This window comes from Diuraphis noxia, unplaced genomic scaffold (assembly GCF_037042655.1).
Source record: "Diuraphis noxia isolate RWA-SAM2 unplaced genomic scaffold, SU_Dnox_SAM2 contig0001, whole genome shotgun sequence".
Classification (NCBI taxonomy): Eukaryota; Metazoa; Arthropoda; class Insecta; order Hemiptera; family Aphididae; genus Diuraphis; species Diuraphis noxia.
In genome coordinates, this window is record NW_028301711.1 from 102,985,227 (window position 1) to 103,007,503 (window position 22,277).

The window sequence follows — 22,277 nt, forward strand, 5'->3', positions numbered from 1 at the left end:
CACCGCTAGCTTCCAAAGATTAGGCCCATATTCGCTACCTTGGGGACATTCTTTAGTGCGGGTCCTCGTTACTCTTTGGTCTTTAATCGTTAATTTCGAATTTCGACCGTCAAGGTAGTTTTTTGCGAGGTCAATGAGTCTATCCCGGCAGTTTACTGGCCGCATACCTAATATCAATTGGGCCAAACAAGCAGTCGAAGGCGCCCGAAATATCAAGGAAAACTGCATGAACATAACTTTCTGGCCTATCACTCGTCCAATCAAGTGTCAACACGATACGCACTCGTTGGATCACTGCGTTTTTGAATTTTTCAGTGACGTTCAGACGTCGTCGTACCCAAATTTTGTGTAATTCGTCTGCGTCGTCTTCTTCACTGAACGACGAAAAATGCAGGGGGCTGGGGTTTGCCGAAAAAAAGTCTATCGAAAGGCGTCGAGGAAAAAGAAAAAATATCAAGAGATTGAAATCGTATACTTACCTCTCAGGACTGTCGATGTTCCAGAATATCTGTCGACAATTATAGCTGATACGAGAGGCACGTCATAGAAAGATGAAAAAAAAACTGAAGGTCAATATAACATACCATCTGCTGAGAGTTTCGTGTACTTCGGCATTTGTTTATGTTCACTAGCATACTTACACAAGCACCGCTCGGACCGGGGACCGGCGATGGCGACTGTGGCATCTGCGGTTTCTGCGGCAGATCCGGTAACGGTTGCGATGATGGTGTCACGGTCTGGAAACCCAACTTCCTGGGGGTATTTTTAAATTCAACGATTTCTTGTGCTGAAATTAGATAAAAAATATTACATCAAAGAAAATGGATCGTTGTTTTTTAATCGTAGGTACTTACGTCCGTCATCGCAGAAGTCAAACATATCCGAAGACATGTGTTGCCGCCGCAGCAATGTAAATAAAATATATATTATGTAAATAGTCAAATAGATAATAATTAAGAAATAAGAAATCGCAGGAGAAATAGCTGGTCACACACATAATACTTATACTTATACACTACTTATACTTATATACTTATACACATACTTATCGTATTGTTTATTTTTGTTATAGTTATAATTGAATTTTTGAATGTCTTGTGAGTAATATAACATGTAGATTACCTACACCACGTTATCATACACCGCCGCGCCGTCTACGCGAATTATTAACACGGCCGCCGTGATATAGTAGTGTACCGTACGTTGTCGTGCTCACACCAGCGTATGCAAATTTATTATAGTTAAATTATAGAAACTCAAATTGAGTATTTGAGAATATTGTGTAAGGCGAGAATCGCAAATTATTCTTATATTATTTATTGTTCGGCACTAATCGCCACTTATGTTATTATATTATTGTGCGGCGCAATCGCCACTTATCCTTTTTATATAAATTTTTTAATTGTTCCCTAGTTGCTGTGTGTGTGTGAGTTTTTCTTATGTAGCTAGGACCAGTTGGACAAACTGTGCTCCACCAAATTGTGAGTTTTTATTATTATTGTATTCATTTAAGTAGTATGTGGGCACGTTGAGGCAATTTTATTTTTTTATCAACATTAAAAATCATAAAAAAACATAAACATTAAAAAAAACCGACCTTATATTTTTATGTTAAAAATTACAAAAAATCTAGACATCTGTTAAAATTACAAAAAATATAAATTATTTTAAAATGAATCTAAATTTTACGTATTAAACAATACAAAAAACATTATACATACAGTTATAATAATGATAACAGTAATTCTTCTTCATAAAATGTACCTTCTATATCATAAATTTTATAATAAGCAACATTTTATATAAAAACTTTTTCAATTGTAAATATTTCCTTAGACCAATTTGTTTTTAATTTATTTCTACATATTGTGAGGAGCTGTGGATTTTTAAGGCCGCAGAAACCACCCATGTGGGTAGGGGAACACTACCCACATGACCTACCAGCCGCACCGCGTGTGAGTCCGAGGACCTGGTCAGTGGAACTGGTAAGTTTTTTACACACGCAGTGATGAATGAACATCAAAGAGTTAACATAATACGGGGACATAGAAATATTAGATTTTTTATTAAATAGTAATAATAATAATAATTTAGGGTTATGCAAAAGTCAGTTTTTTTGTATTTTACAAAGGCACAACGTGCAGAATAGATAATATGAATAATTTAAATACGAATTGATATTTTGTAAATATAATAAATGGGCACATGGCTGGTGCCGTAATACAAGTTATATAATATACTAAGATAATACAATGTTACATTTTTCATAGTAGCATATAATAGTTATTGAAACTACAATAACACAACCGCAGTATGGCATGGAAAATGGAAATATGGGAATTGGGGAAGAAGGACGTATCCACGTGTCGCAAGTCTGCTTTATTGATATATATATATATATATATTTACGTATAAACAATACAAAATCTCGGCCCACAGGGGACGATCGACCGTGAGTATTCATATCATACCACAGCGACACCCACCGGGTTACCGACGACAGAATATGTTGTGGAAAGTATAGTGAAAAAAGAATATACAATGAATTAAATAATATTAATAATATAATATCATAGTTATACTGATTATTAAGAATAATCTAATTTAATGGCTTGCGACAAATACAAGAGAAGGGAATAGGGAAAGAAAAGATAAAAAAAAAAATGGACACGCGCCATGCGACGCCCATACATCGTGCCTTTAAAGGGGGGCCAGGGGAAAAATAATACGTTACAACTTGACAGTATGACCGGAGCTTGAGTTGATTCATAAATTGGCTTCGCCCGCCACGGGCCCGCAGTGTGGATTCAGCCCATCATGGCCGGTTGACAATACGTATATATAAAAATGAACTATGAAAACAATAGAAACGTGGTTTTATTGAGGCCAGGTACGTTGAGTTGGTGGAGTCGACGGTGATCAAGACCAGCGGGTTAAGCACTTAATCGACCGCAAAGAAAAAAGTGAACGCTGACCGTCGATGATTCCGAGCCGTTGCCAATGTCCGTTGATTTTGACTGGAGAGGGTAGGTCAGTGTCGTCTTTTGCGAAATTAATTACATTGTTGTGGCAAAGATAGGATGCACTGTGTGTGATACTGTCTTTGACGACGATGGCGAGCACGGCGGCAGCCGCCTGCAGCCACGAGCCGAGCGGACGAACACTGCGGTATGAGGGGGTCGGGGGAGAATTGTTATGTAATAATAATATTGTCGTGCGTAATAATACTCATGTTGTGCGTATTTACCGGGAATAAATAATTATTGGAGGTTTGAAATTCTGTGACGTTACAATATAAACATCAATTATTATTGATGATAATCTAACTCTATAATTTATCTCAAATGTAGGTATAGAATTACTAATATCCAAGCTATAACCACTATTAAGTTAATCATACTCATTATTCTTATTAACTTCAACAGGTTTCATTTTTATTGTTCTATGGTATGTATTGTTATATGTCTTAATAATCTTTGGTAATTCAGAGATCCATACATTGCTTAAATAAAGTACTTTCTTTAATTTATCACCTAATGTACGGTTAAAACGTTCGATCATAGAACTCTTTTTATCAGTACCAGTACTATACATTGTTATGTATATTTGTTTAGTAATTGTTTTAAATCTTTATTATAAAATTCCTTTCCTTTATCAAAATGTAATTTTTTTGGTACAATATACAGGGTGATTCTTTTATCAAACAACACTCATTATTTGAAAAAGTATTGACTTTTTTCAAATTTTTTTTTTTTCAAAATTGTAGATTTATGCTGTTCTAGAATTGTATATCTTTTTTATATTTTTCACCCTTATATTTATTAGGTAAACCACTGTCAACTTTTGATTTTCAAATGGTAACCTATACTTAAAATTTCATAATTTCATAAAACTATTTTTTTCATTAATTAATACGTTCTAATTTTCATTTTTCGTTAATCCGTTGATGAGATATTGCTCCTCAAAGTTAGGTGGTTTTGGGAGATAGTTATAGTGTGTAAATGTGTTATACCACTTATACCTCGTCAGTAGATACCACAGCTATCAGGATTTTTATGTCCCAGGGCAAAAGATATCACACTTTTCAAATCAATTCAAGTAGTAGGTACAGTAAGCTTAAGTTGTGCCCCTAAATGTATTTTATAATACCCATTTGACTAGGTGTAATGTAGTTCGCCCCACTGGTCATAATAATACTAATCTAATATAAAGACCAGAAGTTAAAAGTAATAAATTCGATATCATTCGAACCCAAGATATACCTAATAGTGATAAATGATATTAATTGTACCTACTAACTCGCTACATTAACTTATTGTCATGATGTCATATTTTAAGTAATCGGACCATTAGTGTCACTCTCGTGGTGCCGTGGTGGCATACCTACTCACGTCGTATACCCCCGACGACACCCCTACATATCTATGGAGTACGCCGTAACCATAGACGGCCGTGACGGACTACGGATAAGAAGACAGAACAACACGGGTAATACGATATGGTTTATTAGGCTGATTTGCGATTAGGTAAAATCGTGAGTAAAACTAATTTTGATCAGCTGTTATTTGTTTTGTACGCTGTGGACGATTAAAGTCCGGTACCATGGTTACATGATATGGAAGTAAACCTTATACCTGGTTAACGTAAATCACATACCAACAATACGTTGAGTGAATAAACGGTTATAATTTAGGTTAAAATTTTATAAGACAAGTCATAACAACAATATTTGAATCGTGAGTCGGTAATAAGTAATAACTAATAAAGTATTTTATTTGTTAATACTTAATAATTTTAAATGTTTAAATTTTAATGGTGAATTTATAATATTATTAGTTCTTGTATATACTTAAATTATAATATTTACCACATATTGTATTTCATTTAGTAATTTAATTAAACATTTAAGTACCTAAATTGGTTAATCTCACGTGAATTGGATACTTTGCAAGTGCATTTGTACAATGTACCTATTGGTAAGTTTTACTAGTTGATAAATGCAAGCAAAAATTAAAATTAATAAAACAATCTATCTCATTAGCTTAAAGAACACTTAAACTTCACATACCTATTCAATCACAAGCGATGAGAAAAGTTGTACAGATGCAGTATGTAGAATAGCGCATGCCAAACAGGCCTACTATAAAAAAATAAATCTTTTACCTCAAATAGATTAAGTTTGGACAACAGAAAATCACTTATAAAAGGCTTTGTGTGGAATGTAGATCTACATATATGGAGCAGATATTGGGACACTACTGAAGACTGAGAAAGCCAAAATAAAAGCTTTTAAAGTATTATTGTTGGAAAACGCTGAAATTCAATAGACAGAAAAGATAAAAAAATTTTGAGGTATTTAGGAGAATCAAAAATCAATACGGAGTACGCTAAGATTGAGAAGAAAAGCATGGATCGGACACGTTATAAGGAGGAAACCTGTAAAAGGAAGGGCTAGAACTCCATTTCTGAAGCAAGTGATTGAAGGTACTAGAATAGGAACATACTGAAAGTTGAAGAGGAATGTAAGTGGAGAGGGACATCAAAAATCATTTAACCGATTTTCGGAATGAAAAAAAAAATGTATTGAAAACTAAAAATTGTGCTAATGTTAAAGCTTTATAATTTGTATGCTAGTTTATAAATAATTTAAATTAGGTGACAACATCAATCATTACAACTTAAAAGATAATATACATAGATATAGATATTTATTTTGTGTTTAATATGTAGATTATGTCCTAAATCAAATTAAGAATTTTTAAGTGGCTATGTGATTAATAATTATTTTATTTTTATTTTTTACGGACAAGCCCTTTAACAAAAAAGATATAATAATCAAAACATCCAAAAACATTAGTCTACTGTGCTACATTGTATAATGTCATAATGATAAATACTAAATTATTTCTGTCAATGATTGGTGTTGTCACCAAATAATAATTAGTACTAAATTCAAGTTAGAATATTATTAATACCATTTTTAAATTTTACTTTTTAAGTCTGGGGTGATTGAAAAGTTTGTTTTAATTTTTTGAATACATGTTTTATCTTTACTCATATTTTGCATATTAACTGCAAAACGAACATTTAGATTAAACTGTATCATCATTTTGAAATAGGTTTTTCATAGTCCTAGGCTTATTAAAGTAAAATTGTTTAACGGTTCATAATAATATCAGTATAATATGTGAGGAATTTTGTCGTGAACAGGGTTCAGGGCTAAACAGAACCTAAAATCATCAAATCAAACGCTTAAAAAAACATTTAAATAATCAAAATTAAGCAATCTAAAAAATGGTTATTCTCTCCCTAGTTTTTGTTAGTGGTTATCACTTGCATCTTATTAAAGTAGAAAATATACATTAAAAAATGTAAAACGTGGGGTGCTATAATATTTTATATTTTAAAAACATTAAATTGAGGGTATTTCACTATAATAATGATAGTTAAATCTAAAAAAACAAGAGGTGCTAAAGACCCTTTTGCACACTCTAGTTGTGCCAATGGTCTCAAACCCTGTTCGCGACATTGAAAATATGATTTTTTTTACATAAAATATAATTATATAAATTGATCAGTGCCATATATGTATATTTGGACGTATGTCATTGTTTATTTAAATAGCTACATATTGATTAAATTCATGTGATTGGTCAAAAAGACCTAGTCCTACAACGTATATTACAACTATTGAAGTGATGTATGGTGAATTATTTATATTATACTAATATTTGATTTGAAATTGTAAATGTATTAAATTGAAATTGTAAACATAAAAAAAAATGTTGTTTATACTTAATATTAAAATAGTTCAGAGTATTGTATTTCCAGATTTGTAATAAACATATGTACCATAGTGTTATGTACTTGTCTAACTTCTTTATTCAATGTGCATGTGCTCAAATGATACTTTATATGAGAAAAGGTACAATATTTGATTTGTTAAAAAACAAAATTATCATTAAAAAACTTAAATCCTAATAGGCATTTACATGTTCAAAGTAGCCATATGGTAAACAGCATTAAATAGATATATTAAATCTATAATAATAATTAACACATTATTTTGTATTAGTTAAATCTACCAAAGCTATACACAGTTATATGTATATTATATGTATAAAAAAATAAATTAAGTTACCTATTAAGTTAATTTATTGTTAATATTATGCCATTAAGGTCCATTATTAGATATGGTTATTATATAATATATTGTACATTTATTATTAATTGTTATTGCACTCATTTATCATTGAAAATACCATTGGTTATTACCAATGACCATAGAATAAAGGTTATTACTTTTGATAATACCATAGAATACCTAAATAACTAAAATTAATTTTGCCAATAGTGTGTGTAGGATGGTAGGATTAATAAGTTTGAAGTCGTATTCAGTGCTTACCCAAGTAACACCAATTGTTCTAGTATTAATCCTTAAATGTTCCATTCCTTCTTTGATTATTCTGGATACTCAAAAGGTAATATATTCTGAAGAGTTTTTATTATTTCATGAATATTCTTAATAATTTATTATAATCACAATCAATTAAAAAATAATATCAATCCATTCTTATTCTATTCTTACGAAATATCATATTAATACATTATATTATATTAAGAATATACAATTCATAATATCAACGATTATTCCATATGAATAATCTTTTATTAACACATTCACACATTATTATGATTATTTATATTTACTAGTTTTTATTATTTTATGAATATTCATAATAATTTACTATATTCACAATCAATTAAAAAATAATATCAATCCATTCGTATTCTATTCTCACGAATTATCATATTAATACATTATATTATATTAAGAATATTCAATTCATAATATCAACGATTATTCCATATGAATAATCTTTTATTGACATATTATTGTGATTACCTACTTAATATTATCAACAACTATTTATAAACTAATAATAATTTATATGCCACCGCGCGCGCCTATTATAGATGACCACGGTAATTCCATTTTCCAGTCATAACCAAACGGCTATTGAGTATTGACTTTAACCTTAAAATTAAGTGATTTGCAATTTACAATTATTTTGAAATCAAAGTATCAAACTATCAAACGTGTTTCAATAATTAGTGAATGAATATAATAATATATATAATACTGCAGTGAACCGATTTTGAACTTCGATACCATAATATAGTAAGTACCTATTTAATATGTTAAATGTATACACATGAATATACCTATATAAGTGAATAAAATGAGTACCTATGTAAAAATTATATAAGTATATAATAGGTATATGTAACCTGTAACAACAATTAATACAATATGAATAAGAAACTAGGAACTAAATGGAAACTCAATAGGGCCATTCAAAATGAATTGAATAATTTAACAATATTAAGAACTAGTAATAATAATGCTACTAATTCTAATTCTAATTTAGCAAATAATAATAATAATATAGTTGTTAATAACATTACACAGCCAGTTAATCTTGAACTAGAAAACTTAAACCATACTGTAGAACTTCCATGTGAACCGACTGAATTAAACACTATATATTATGATAATTTTATTAATACAACTACAATAGAGCATCAAAATACATATACTAACTTTATTAATACAGAAAATAATGATGAGCCTAGAAATAAATTATTTGACAATTTGTCATTAACTGAACAAGTTATACAGCACCTTAAACTTTGGGCTGTAAAAAACAGAATCACCCATTTAGCACTTAAAGAATTGCTACAAATTATATCTTTGGTGCCTGAATTAAAAAATATTCCCAAGGATCCTAGAACATTTTTAAACACACCGCGAACAACGATTACACGTCATGTTAGTCCTGGGTCATATTTCCATTTGGGGATAATGAATGGTTTGAATAGTATGTTTAAACATATTGATTTAATAAATATTCTTAATATTATTGAAGTAAGTATAAACATTGATGGTTTACCACTTTTCAAATCTTCCTCTAGCCAGTTTTACCCTATTTTGTGTATAGTTAATAATGTGAAAATTCAACCCAACATTTTTCCAATTGGTATTTATCATGGTTCAGAAAAACCTAACGATTTCAATGATATGTTAAGTGATTTTGTCAATGAATCTTTAAAATTAACCACTGATGGTTTAATTATTAAAAATAAACATACAAAGTTTAAAATTACTATGTTTTTATTTGATGCTGTGGCAAAGGCTAGTATTCTTTTTATCAAAGGACATTCTGGATACTCCTCATGTACTAAATGTTCCCAAGAAGGGGAATATTTTTGTGGCAGAGTATGTTTTCCTGATCTAAATTTTACTAAAAGAACTGACCTTGATTTTCTAGCAAAAACTGACTCTGATCATCACACAGGTACATCCATTTTAGAAAAAATTCCTGGTTTTCGTCCAGTTACTGATGTACCTTTGGACTACATGCATTTAATATGTCTTGGAGTAGTAAAGAAATTTGTAGTTAACACTTGGTGTTTTGGTCGGCCCCCTCATAAGCTTGCTGCAAGAGAAATTAACATAATGAGTGATACATTAATTTCATTTACTAAGTTTGTACCTGTAGAATTTGCAAGGGTTCCAAGATCGTTAAAAGAAAGCAAACGCTGGAAAGCAACTGAATTTCGACAATTCCTTCTCTATACCGGGCCAATTGTGCTAAAAAGAGTTCTGCATAACACTAAATATGATCACTTTATAAGTTTGCATATAGCTTCTATTATATTACTATCTGAAAAATACCAACTTTACACTGATTATGCAGAAGAATTATTAACCCACTTTGTATTATCTACCAAGCATTTATATTGGTACATTTACATGATATGGAGATCAAATTATTTTCATGTATTCCAATGTAGTAAAAATCTTCAGCTTTTTTAAAGGGGAGATGAGCATAGTCCCTCAGTTCCACCGATAATAGATAAAAAAATTCCTTAGGTTTTATGTCAGTGGACTTATATATATATATATATATATAAAACATGCTCTGCAGACATATTTATTAAAATGTCTTCAATGAATGTAAAACAATTATTGATACCTTTATATTAATTATCAGTAGGTATGTTAAAACTGATTTAAATATTGATCACATATATAGAATAGTTTTATCTATTGATCTAGGTTTGTATTCTTTGATTATTCATAGAACAATAATAAAATCCAAACAATAATTCATTTGTTCTCTTAAAATAGTCTATGATTCTGAATGGAATAATTTTAAAACATGCATTGATTATTCATATAACATTACTGGAAGGTAATATTCTATGGTTCTGAATGGAATACATTTCAAGCATATTCATAGATTATTAAGTTAATATTATAGATTAATAATAAGTTATTCTCAAGATTATTCACATCTTATTTAAAATGGGTGCACGGGAATGATTATTTCATGAGTTATGGAGGAAATCGGATGATTATCAATTGAATAATGAATATTACAAATATTCTTAAGTATTATTCTATCAATATTCTATTATCCATTTTGTGTTACTTGGGTACTGTTTAGATTTTTGTTTTTATTATTAATTTAAAAATCTTAAAATTAATGAACTAAGCAAGTTCGTTGGGGTGTGAATGTTTGGTGTGGGATTATTGATGAGTATTTAATTGGTCCATATTTTTTTGAGGAAAATCTTAATGGCAATAAGTGTCTTGGTTTTTTAAAAGATGATATACCCATACTATTGGAAAATATTTCACTTCAACAGCGCTTGAATTTGATTTGGCAGCAAGATGGTGCACCAGCACATAATACCTTGGCTGTACGTGCATACCTCAATAAGATGTATGGAGACGATAACTGGTTTGGAACTCACAGCCTCATTATTCAATGGCCACCTCGTTCCCCCGATTTGAGTGTTCTTGACTTCTTTTTTTGGGGCCATCTAAAAAATGAAGTGTATAAAGAAAAATGCAATAGTGTGGAGGAACTTAAACAAAGAATAAGAGATTGTTGCAACAAAATTGAAAACTCAATATTGAAAAAATCTACTTCCTCTGAAGTATTAAAACATTTTTGTTTAACTGAAGATGGCAAGCAATTTGAACATAAGCTAAAATATTGTTTACAAATACATACATGTATATTTATGTATGTATGTTACATTTTTTCCATTCTTAACCAAAGTTTGTTAAAATTTATATTTAATATGAATTCTTATACTTACGAACGAATGAATTTTTGGTAGGCACATGAGTAGTCAGTGGGGCACTTGAGGACACTTTTGCTAAAAATATCAGTAAAAGATCACAAGATTGATTTTCATCAGAAAATCATCAGAAAATGTAAACTTTATCAGAAACGCTCGCTTTATCAGAAATAGAACACAAAATGAAATAAATCATAAAAAGATCAGTAAAATAACTTTTTTCATAAAAAGATTAGTAAACTGTAATTAATCATAAAAAGATCAGTAAAATGTAATAAAACATAAAAAAGATCAGTAAACTGTAATTAAACATAAAAAGATCAGTAAAAAAACTTTATTCATAAAAAGATCAGTAAACTGTAATTAATCATAAAAAGATCAGTAAACAGTAATTAATCATAAAAAGATCAGTAAACAGTAATTAAACATAAAAAGATCAGTAAAATAACTTTATTCATAAAAAGATTACAAAATGAAATAAAATCCTCAAATGCAAAATCTTTCAAAAGAAAATTGAATATCTTATTAAAAAAAAAAAAAAAAAAATTATAATAAACAATGGAACAAATAAATTCTATAAGAATATTAGAAAATATGAAAGTCTCTGAGCTTAAGTCAATAGCAAAAGAGAATAAACTCAAGGGATATAGTACCCTTAAAAAAATTGATCTTATATCAAAAATTAGGAAAGGTCGTACAATTCGTGATTTAAAAATCTCTGAGCTTAAGTCATTAGCAAGAGATTATGATATAAGATCAATTTACAAACTTAATAAAGAAAATTTAATAACAAACATCGTAAATAAAAGAAAGCAACAACCTTTTCGTAAATTTAAAGGAGATATTTTCAAGACTGATAATAGTTCATTAAACAATAATCCGTTTCAGAAGTTAGAAAAAAACATTTTTCACTGAAGAAAATTATTTTAATAGTTCATTAGAAAAAACACCAGAGGTTTTTGAGTTGATAGAAGTAATTCAATTGAATAAACAAGTGCAGAAGAAATTTAAGATACATAATGCTGAATATAAAATTTCTTTTAGAGAAACTTTAATAAAAGATCTTAAACTAAGTAATACAAAATACAAAATTGATTATACACATAAAGCTCTAGAGGAGATGTTAAAACTTGTCCAAAAAAATTCAAATTACGAAAAAGGTGATCAAATAAATATTATAGTAATGAATCCAAATTTAAATAATACTATATCTACTGGAATGAAATCTGAAATTTTTTTATCAAACTTAAAACAACCCACACAACATAAATATATTAAATAAACTTTTATTTAACATTTGATATTAAATATCTTATATTTAATCAACATTAATTTTTCATTTATAAATATTAAATAAATATGGAAAATTGATTTTTTGAACCCATTTCTAATATCTATTCAATGTTGACTAATAAACTTGATTCTAAACTTTAATTTCAATATTTAATTAATAACACGAAATTAAATATTTATTTTTTTTTTACAATTTAAAGTAATTATACTGTAGTTTTAAAGTTATACCTGATATTATTAATTGGCTGTGTTAAAAATAAAATAGAATTTGTTTATAGTTCTTAAGAAATAATTGAAATATGTTATCAATTTTAAAATAATTAGGATTAGGTAACTTCTAAAATAAAAATAATAATATATAGGTAATAAAAACAACAAATATAATACATATTAAACAATACAATTTGGACAACTTTATTTTTTAGAATCTATTATTGTTATTATAACAAAATAAAGAATTGATTAAATACTGGTTTAATTCTTTACATTTAATTATATATTAAAATATTAACAATTACATAATATGTATATAATAAACTTATTTGTGTGATTAATAAAGAATTTATATAATATAATATTAAGCATTATTTAGTAACAAATTAGATTAATAGTGAAAAAAAAACCTAAATAGTAATTACTATATGACAATTTTTTTTTAAAGTAAAATGCATAGCTTATATGATAATAGTCAGTTTTATAATTTTAATTAAATGGCAATTAATAATTTTAAACTGTAGCTGCAGTAGTTATTCCAAGTTTTTCGTTTTTTTTTATGTTAAATGGTGCCTGAGCTAAATGGTACTTAATTCTTCCTTCTAATTCATTTTGGGAAACATTCATAAATTTTGATTGACATTTTACTGCGTCTGTAAAATAATAATATATAAACTGCTATAATAGACTTATTTAAATGTGAAAATATAACATTCAATTAATATAATCTTACCAAAAATAACGGGACAAATAATCAGGTCGCAAAATTTTCTTTTTCCTTTTTTACCATTATACGAAAATAGAGAGAGTAAATTGTCAGTAAATAATTTCGTCAGTATTCTCTTCATAGTACAATTGATGTTGTTACCTCCCAAATATGATAAATATTGAACCTAAAATGAATGAAATAAATGCTGTAATAAATATTGTACAATAGTTTAATTGATTACTATAGAAAATGAATAATTGTTTTTACAATTTAAACCATATAATGTATCTAAAATGGGATGGAATATCAATAATAAGTTTTAGGTTCTAGCAGTATTAAATTAAACCATTTTTGTTATCTAAATAATAATTTATAATTTTACAGTATTACTTAAACTAGATACATGTGGGATTATTATTTTTATGGTTGTGGTTATTATTATTATTATTTATAGTACTATTTTTATATCACATGAAAAATGATATAAAAATGATAGACATTCCTAGTGTGTCCGATGAACTGTGATTTTGTGTGTTGACTGTCGAGTAGTTTAAGTTGTTAAAGTAATAAAAAATTCATAGTATTGATATATTATATTTGTTGATGTTTGTTAATCGCCTGCAGCCTATTAAAAGTTATACAATATATAACTGTATTAACTCTAACTGGTATATACATACCAAACATTTTTTTAAATTGGATTTTGTATTAATTTTGTCTTCTATATTATTCAAATCATCTATGTCATCTAATGGAAAATTGCACTCTTGTAATTCATCAACATTATTATCATCTACTTGTTTTTTATTATTTCCATAATTAGATTCAAAAGCTTCCAGTTTATTTAATATTTCATTTTGCTTCATTTCAATATGTTTCATATCAGTTTGTAAGTATACAATATTTCTTAAAATAGCTTTAAGCATCTTTGGTGAACCTATAATAAAAAAAAAATAAAGTATTATCACTTAATATGCATTGTGATACAAACAAACTAAAATAATTTTTATGACATTCAAGAATATACCTAGTAGTTCATCATAATATAGAAATCTATTCACTTTTATTATTCACACTTATTAAATTTTTTATATACATGGAAAATACTTGTAGACAATGTTGATCAAAAGTAAATAATATCAACAATAATTAAATGTGATTTATAAATTAATAGGTAAAAGTTTTCTAAACAAAATATTTAATTTAAATAAATAGTAAATAAATTGATTAATCATATTTTAATTTATCCTGCAGTTCATTAAATATGCTTCTACTTTATAAGTTATAACGCATGTGCAAACAATAATGCTTTTTTATTTCACCAAATTTTTAGACAATAAAATATATTATAGGTAAGTGTATAATGCTTATAAGAAATATACATACCATTATCTTGACTTTTATCAGTAACTGAAATACGGTCAACTTTCGATGAAATAGGAGTATTCATTTTCGTCAAATAACCATCCACAGGCATATTTTCTTCTCCAACTGATAATAATTTATTAAAAATATCAAATTATTTTATTATCAAGTATAATAATTTACATTTGTTAAATTATGGGTAATTATTATATCTATATATTTATCATATGGCTTTATTGGTTGGTATCTTACCTGGTTTTTTAATAGATGTTGGCTTAGAACTTTTATCATAAGATAGTTTTCTTCTTACGTCTATAAAATTAAATATAATGATAATGTTATAAGTACCTGTGTATATAATTTGTCCGTTTAATGAAATATCATCACCATATATGATATATCCATTTATTTAATTTTATTATAACGCAATTAGCAAAAATATTATAATAGATAAATTTTGAATTATAAAATATATTGGTAATGGCATTCAATTTTATAATGAAAATATTGTATCATAGAAAACTGCTTTTTAAGATTACCGACATGAATAATACATAACTTTTATTACTATATAATATAGTACATAATATAATTACCTGAAGCTGATGCTTTAAGAGGAGATGGAGACCATCCATTAGGTTTGCTTTCAGTTGATTTAAATTTCTTTGGAGAAGGTGACAGAAATTGTGCAACATGATTAATAATTTTAGTGTTTGGTTTAATTGATGTATTATCTGCTCCATGATTCTCAGTAACTTCAGAATCTATAAATGTTTATAGATATAGGTATAATATAAAAAAAACTTATCATTGATTAGGAAGATATAAATATAGCACTTATATTACCTAAATAAACTGGACATGAACTGAAAGATTCTGTAGAATATGGGTTTTTCTTATACTTGAACTTTCGATTAGCTTTATCATCATCATCAGAGAGATCAGAAACAAATGTTGCTTTTTTTGCTTTCTCTCTGGCTTTTATCAAGGACTCTAAATAATGAAGAATATCCAAAATTATATTAAACAATTTATACAAATTTCCATTATTTATTAACCTAAATTACCTATATCTGAACACATCTCTCTAGCTTCTAAGAAATCATACTCAATTTCATTTGGTATACAGTTTTTTTCAACAAGTTTATGAAATTTAGATGTTTTTTTTGGCCATGCACATGTCCCATTGTTTTTGCGAAACCAAAATTTAGGTACAGCCTCGACTGAGTTATCAGCAAAAAAATGTACAACTGAATATTTTGTTGCATTCATCATATATATTTATTAAAAGTATCTAAATCAAAATACACAAGGCAATGTTAAATTGTATAGGTACAAATAATTTATTAAACAATACCAACAATACCTATACTACAGCCTATATACATAACAATATTAATATATAGATGTACCTTTACAAGGGAGCATAATATTATAATATTATAATATTATATGACCTACTATTATAATTTATAGTGAATTAATTTATAGTTTATACATATGTTTGGTATACAAACTATAATAATTAAATATATTAATCAGGTAATTTAATTTTAATTTGAAAAAATACACTATAAGCTACTCAATCATTATTTTTTTTTTAAGTATGACCTATTAAGAGGACGCTACACCCGCATGTGTTGTCTCCGTCTTACAAACGTACAACATAACAAAAACTGTTTTGCACGGGAAAGAACTGAGAAGGCTATAGTTATAAGTAAGAAACAAAATTTTCACGCAGTGAAGATGAGAACATTTACTGTACAACATCGTTTTTAATTTTCCGATATCACAAATACAAAAAAAGTTATTCAAAGTTGAAATAATGCATTTTTAAACAATAATTTTTTTGTATTTGTGATATCGAAAAAAAAAACGATGTTGTACAGTAAATGTTCTCATCTTTACTGTGTGAAAATTTCATTTCTCAGTTATAACTGTAACCTTCTTGGTTCTTTACAGCGCTAAACAGTTTTTGTTATGTTGTATGTTTGTAAGACGGAGACAACACATGCGGTGTAGTGTGTTCTTAAAAAGTATTTCTTTATAATCTTAACATTAGAATTTACTTAATAAACTTGTACATACCTACATATGATTACAACTACATCACATACCTAAGTATATAATATATGTATAACAGTTAAAATTAATGAATATTAGAATGTAAAATTGGAAAAGCAATATTACCCACCAGAGTATCATGTAAAATTATATATTTTGAATACTCTATATTTTCTATATCAAGAGTAATAAGTTGTTCGTAGAATTCATTCAGAGTACCTATACCTAACTTTAAACTATTTATTGGTGTTCTATAAAATGGTTGAATATTGTTAAACTGTTTAGCAATAAATACTTTAGACTTATCACTTTTTTTTTATACACACATTGACAATTTTAAAAATACTAAGTTTACCATTATAAGTACATCCAATGTAACAATCTGATTGGGATTTAATATTTATTTTAATATTATTCTTAATAACAATTTTAAATTGAGGTCCAGTACATTCTTCAAGCAATGGCCCACTGTTATGTTGCTTTAAGTATTCAATAGGTTTCAAAGAAACATTAAGATTATTAGATCTACAGAAAGTCTGATATTCATTATAACGATTCATGACCTGCTCCAGAGGTTTTTCATGTTTCCGTATCATTTTTTTTAGAGTTTTCATGTAATTTTCGAACGGAAAACATGAACAATTATCTAAAGCCACATATTTGTTATAATCTTCAACAACATGTAATAAACCGTGTATATTAAGTGACACAAATTGCCTGCCATATAATTCTTCAAATTCATTAACAAAATATTTAAGTAGTTTTTCTACAAAATTAATAAGGTCTGTACTGCTATTTTGAGTTAAAAGAACCCGGAAACCAACATGTAAGCAGACAAAATGTAAGTAACAATTATCATTGATAATATTTTTTAAAACTTCTGGACCTGTATATAATAGAAACTGACGGAATTCCGTTGCCTTCCATCTAAGAACTTCATTTAACCCCCTTGGAAGTCGAGAAAAATCAGAGCATATTGAACGTTTTAAAGATAACATTTGTTCATTAACATCTATAACCTTTTTACTTTGAAGTCTTACAGAAGTAGGAGAATATTTTATGATACCAAGCCATAGTAAAATTAATTTTTTTGTTACTCCCAAACAAACAAGATGCATGTAATCAAGGCTGAAACTGTCAACAAGGTTTATTTCAGGTATTTCAGTAATAATAGGAATGTTATTTGTCACATGAAATTCTTCATCTGTTCTGTTAATAAAATCTAAGTGAGTTCTATTAGTAAAATTAACACCAGGAAAACAAACTCTACGTTCATAATAAACACCTTCAATTGTACATCTGGTACAAGAAAAAAAACCTGCATGACCTTTTGTCTTCAGAATAAAACTTTTAGCTGGTAAATCACAACAGAAAGTATCTACAACCACACGTTTTAAACCGTTTTTTGTTTGAAAACCATTTTTGTATAAATATTTTAGTTCATTAACCAAATCTAATAAGAAATCATTGCAATTAAGAGGTTTATCCTTGCCCCAATACAACCCAATAAGAAAAACATATGGTTTATAATAAGGGTTACGGATATATCCAAGAATTGGCCAGAAACAACTTGAGGAACTTTTACTTAGAGGGAGACCATCCACTCCTATCACTATTTTAATGATATCATCCAAAAAGTATTGATGGTTAGAGTTATAAATTATATTTAAGCTATTTTGAATTTTGAAATAATGAAAAATTCCGGCTGATACAGTTTGTACATGCAAATTATTAGATGATTTAGTTTTTAAAATAGTTCTAGCATCAATAGGGAAATAACTATGACAGTTATGAGTTTTCAATATTTTTAATAAGGCGCTCAAAGAAACATTAGTAATATTATATAATACAGCCCACTCACTTAGTTTATATAAAATTGATGAATTATTATTAATAAAACTATTTTCCTGGCTAAATTCATTGTTATAAAATTCTTCAATATCTGAATCAGATGTTAAACTAAAATCATCACTTTTATCACTCCATGCATCATTGTTGTAATCAAAATTAAATGACAAGTTTTGTCCTGCATGGGGTCCTGGAGGAGTTACATTTAATTCAGTAAGAGTATAATTATTAGTACTAGTACTATTACAAGGAGTATTTTTAGGTGATATGGTTGTATTAGGTTCAATTAATTGGTCCGTTTCAATAAAATCAACAATTTTTAATTCCTCTATAAATCGTCTACGTTTAGTTGATTTACTTTTATGAAGTGCCATTCCAAAAGATACCTGCCTTAATTAAGTGAAGTTAAGTGTTTGTAAATTATATATATATATATATATATATGTAAGTATTAAAGTTTAAATATACCAATACTAATGTTCTATTATGTTAGAGACAAACACCAAAATAATACTACATAAATCACCCTAGGATTTATCAATACAGGTACCTAATATATTAATCCTAGTATGTATATAGGTAGCATTATAATATCATCTTATGGTCAGTTATATGGATCTATGTGGATCTTGTAACTGTAAATAATATACTTGCAATAACTGGTCACTGGCACAACATGTACCAAGCGTGCGGCAAAAGGATTAATGGCGGCAACACGTTTGATGCCAAAAGACAATAACGCACACTTTTACGACGTGTTCGCATACATATACTGAACTGCAGAGACGATGGCAACTAATAAAACGATTTTCAAACGACGGCATGCTTGTTTGACAAAACTGGTGAGCCTATAAGTACTCGTACAAAACTACAAACAGCGTTAACGTAAAACACGCCTTGTCCACGCACGTGGTGATGCAGATGGCGACGCGTAAAACAAAACCGAACTGTTCGAACTACACGCGTTCCTTATTGTGGATTAAAAAGAAGGCATGCATATTACGACTTAGACATTTAAGGTAAAAACAACTGAAAAACACCGATAACTTGATTATATAAGAAATAAACAGGAAAACGGCACAAACGATCAAGTGACCAACAAACTACAAAGTAACATAAACGGTAAAGAAAACGTCGTAAACGAACCAACGGCAAATAACGGACGAACACGAACGTCACGAACCGCCACGAGACGCGAATAACCGAACCACGCGCATGCGTCAGCCGTCAGGCGACAATACACATCTCGCACAATCGCGCGGGATGATGTTTAACTATACCACGGTTACTGGTTAGGTTAATATTATACCGCTTTCATAGTATCATGACTGGTAATATAATTTTATAATATATATAATATACATAATATATATATTATGTACTGCTATACTAGCTATACTGTATTATACACGGGTATTATATTATATATTATTATAATATAATATAATCTTAATTCATAAACAATTATTTAATATTTAATATGTTTTATTTAAAAATATTTGATTTGATAAATTTAATAAATATTAGTATATTTTTAAAAATATATATCAAACATTATACATTGATTAAATATTTATATATTCTAAAATATATATATATACTATTATATATTTATTAAGTGTATTAAAAATATTTTAATTTAAATATTTTCAACTAAACGAAAAACAAATATTTATTCAATGAGTTACATTGAAAAATGTTATGTGGGAATCAATTAGTAAAATATTAACTTCAGATGAAACAATTGATATTACAGAAACTACTTTTCAAGTTCAATTAGTAAAAATACCAAGAGGTTCAAATCGAACTAAAATAATAAATTTATCAGAAAATATAAAAACGAAAAATAGTATTATTCAGATTAAGAACAATGATAATTTATGTTGTCCCAGAGCTATTGTTGTTGCATTATCTACTCAAACAAATAATATTTTAGGACATGAATTAAAACCCAATGATATTATATACTTGAGAAAAGGTAGAAAAATTTAAAAAGATTTAGCATTAGAATTATGTAATATGTTAACAGAATATAACGAAGAAGGTTTTACATTAAATGATATTAAGAATGTGGAAGTTGCACTAAATATACAAATAAATGTTATTTGTGCTGAAAATTTAAATACTTTAATTTATAAGGGCGATGATAAAGAAACTAAAATTTATTTGTATAAAAATGGTAATCATTTTGATGTTATTACATCAGCTAAAGGATTCTACGGATCGTCTTATTATTGTGAAAAGTGTGATAAACCATATCAAAATAAAGATAAACATAAATGTGTTAAAGAATACAATGTATGTAAATTATGTACAGATTTTGGTACGAGATTTGAACATTTAAGTAGTACGAAAAATAGAATATATTGTGAAAAATGTAATAGATATTGTTCTAATCAAGAATGTTTAGATAATCATAATTATATATGTGAATATGTATACAAATGTATTGAATGTAATAAAATAGCGTTAAGAAATAAGGATCATCATTGTGGATATAGTGAATGTAGAAATTGTAAAAAAGAAGTGAAAATAAAAGAACACCAATGTTATATGCTATCTAGAGAAGCAAAAGGAGGTAAAAGTACTACAACTTACACAGAAAAATATATGTTTTTTGATTATGAAGCTCAACAAGAAACAGGAACTCATATCGCAAATAAAATAATTGCACATGATTTTGATGGAAATAAAATTATGTTTGATACAAGCGAAGAATTTTGTAATCATATAATATCAGATGAATATAAGGGTTATACATTCATAGCTCATTACGCAAAAGGATACGATTCACAATTTATATTAAAATACTTGGTTGATAACACTCTAAAACCATTTACAATTTATAGTGGTACAAAACTAATGTTATTAGAAATTAAATGTTTAAATATAAAAATAAAAGACAGTAGTAATTTTATTCAAGCTCCACTTAGTAGTTTTCCCAAAACTTTTGGTCTTAAAGAGTTGAAAAAAGGTTACTTCCCACATTTATTTAATACAGTGGAAAATAAAGATTATATAGGCGTATTGCCTGATAAAGAATATTTCGGATACAAGACAACGAAAACAGAGAATAAACAAGAATTTGAAAAATGGTACGATGATAAAATTAAGGAAAATTACATATTTAATTTTAAAGAAGAATTAGAGTCTTACTGTAATTCTGATGTAGATATTTTACGAAGAAGTTGTTTAGAATTCAGAAAACAGTTTTTGGAAATAGCTAATATTGACCCTTTTCGATATACAACAATAGCAGGTGTTTGTATGGCTATCTATAAATCAAGATATTTATTAGAAGATACTATAGCTGTTTTTGATAAAGAAAAAAATGAAAAATATTCAAAACAATCGATAACGTGGTTAAAACATTTTAATAATAAAAATATCTTACATGCATTAAATGGCGGTGAAAAAAAAATAGCAGGAGCTAAAGTAGACGGATTTGATAATAAATCAAAAACAGTAGTAGTATATGTATACCATTCCTGGCGCACTTTTATTTTTATCAGTAAAAGATCACAAAGAAAACAATGTGTAAAAAGATCAGACAATTGAAATGCAATAATTATTAAAATATTTTTCATAGAACTTATGATATTAATAATTTAAAATTGAAATGCAATAA

The 22,277-nt window shown here is 27.6% G+C and overlaps 1 protein-coding gene and 1 pseudogene across 1 annotated transcript; both read right to left on the reverse strand.

Annotated features, from left to right (window-relative positions):
- Positions 1–13,095: 13,095 nt before the first annotated feature.
- LOC149062984 (uncharacterized) lies at positions 13,096–16,040 on the reverse strand. Its single transcript, XM_089216588.1, has 8 exons — positions 15,805–16,040; positions 15,584–15,730; positions 15,334–15,501; positions 14,990–15,049; positions 14,759–14,863; positions 14,053–14,309; positions 13,397–13,556; positions 13,096–13,316 (listed from the first exon to the last, which is right to left on the reverse strand). The coding sequence occupies exons 1-8, from the start codon at positions 16,010–16,012 to the stop codon at positions 13,177–13,179; spliced, it is 1,245 nt and encodes a 414-aa protein (XP_089072714.1). The 5' UTR covers positions 16,013–16,040; the 3' UTR covers positions 13,096–13,176.
- Positions 16,041–16,886: 846 nt separating this feature from the next.
- LOC149062985 (uncharacterized) lies at positions 16,887–19,023 on the reverse strand (annotated as a pseudogene).
- Between the last annotated feature and the right edge of the window lie 3,254 nt (positions 19,024–22,277).

Bases quoted from the DNA above. Each gene is read 5' to 3' on its own strand.
- LOC149062984 (XM_089216588.1), bottom strand. From the start codon at position 16,012: ATGATGAATGCAACAAAATATTCAGTTGTACATTTTTTTGCTGATAAC. The intron at 15,731-15,804 runs GTAATTTAGGTT...TTCATTATTTAG, and splicing joins AGAGATGTGTTCAGATATAG to AGTCCTTGATAAAAGCCAGA. The intron at 14,310-14,758 runs GTATGTATATTT...TTTTTATTATAG, and splicing joins TGATAAAAGTCAAGATAATG to GTTCACCAAAGATGCTTAAA.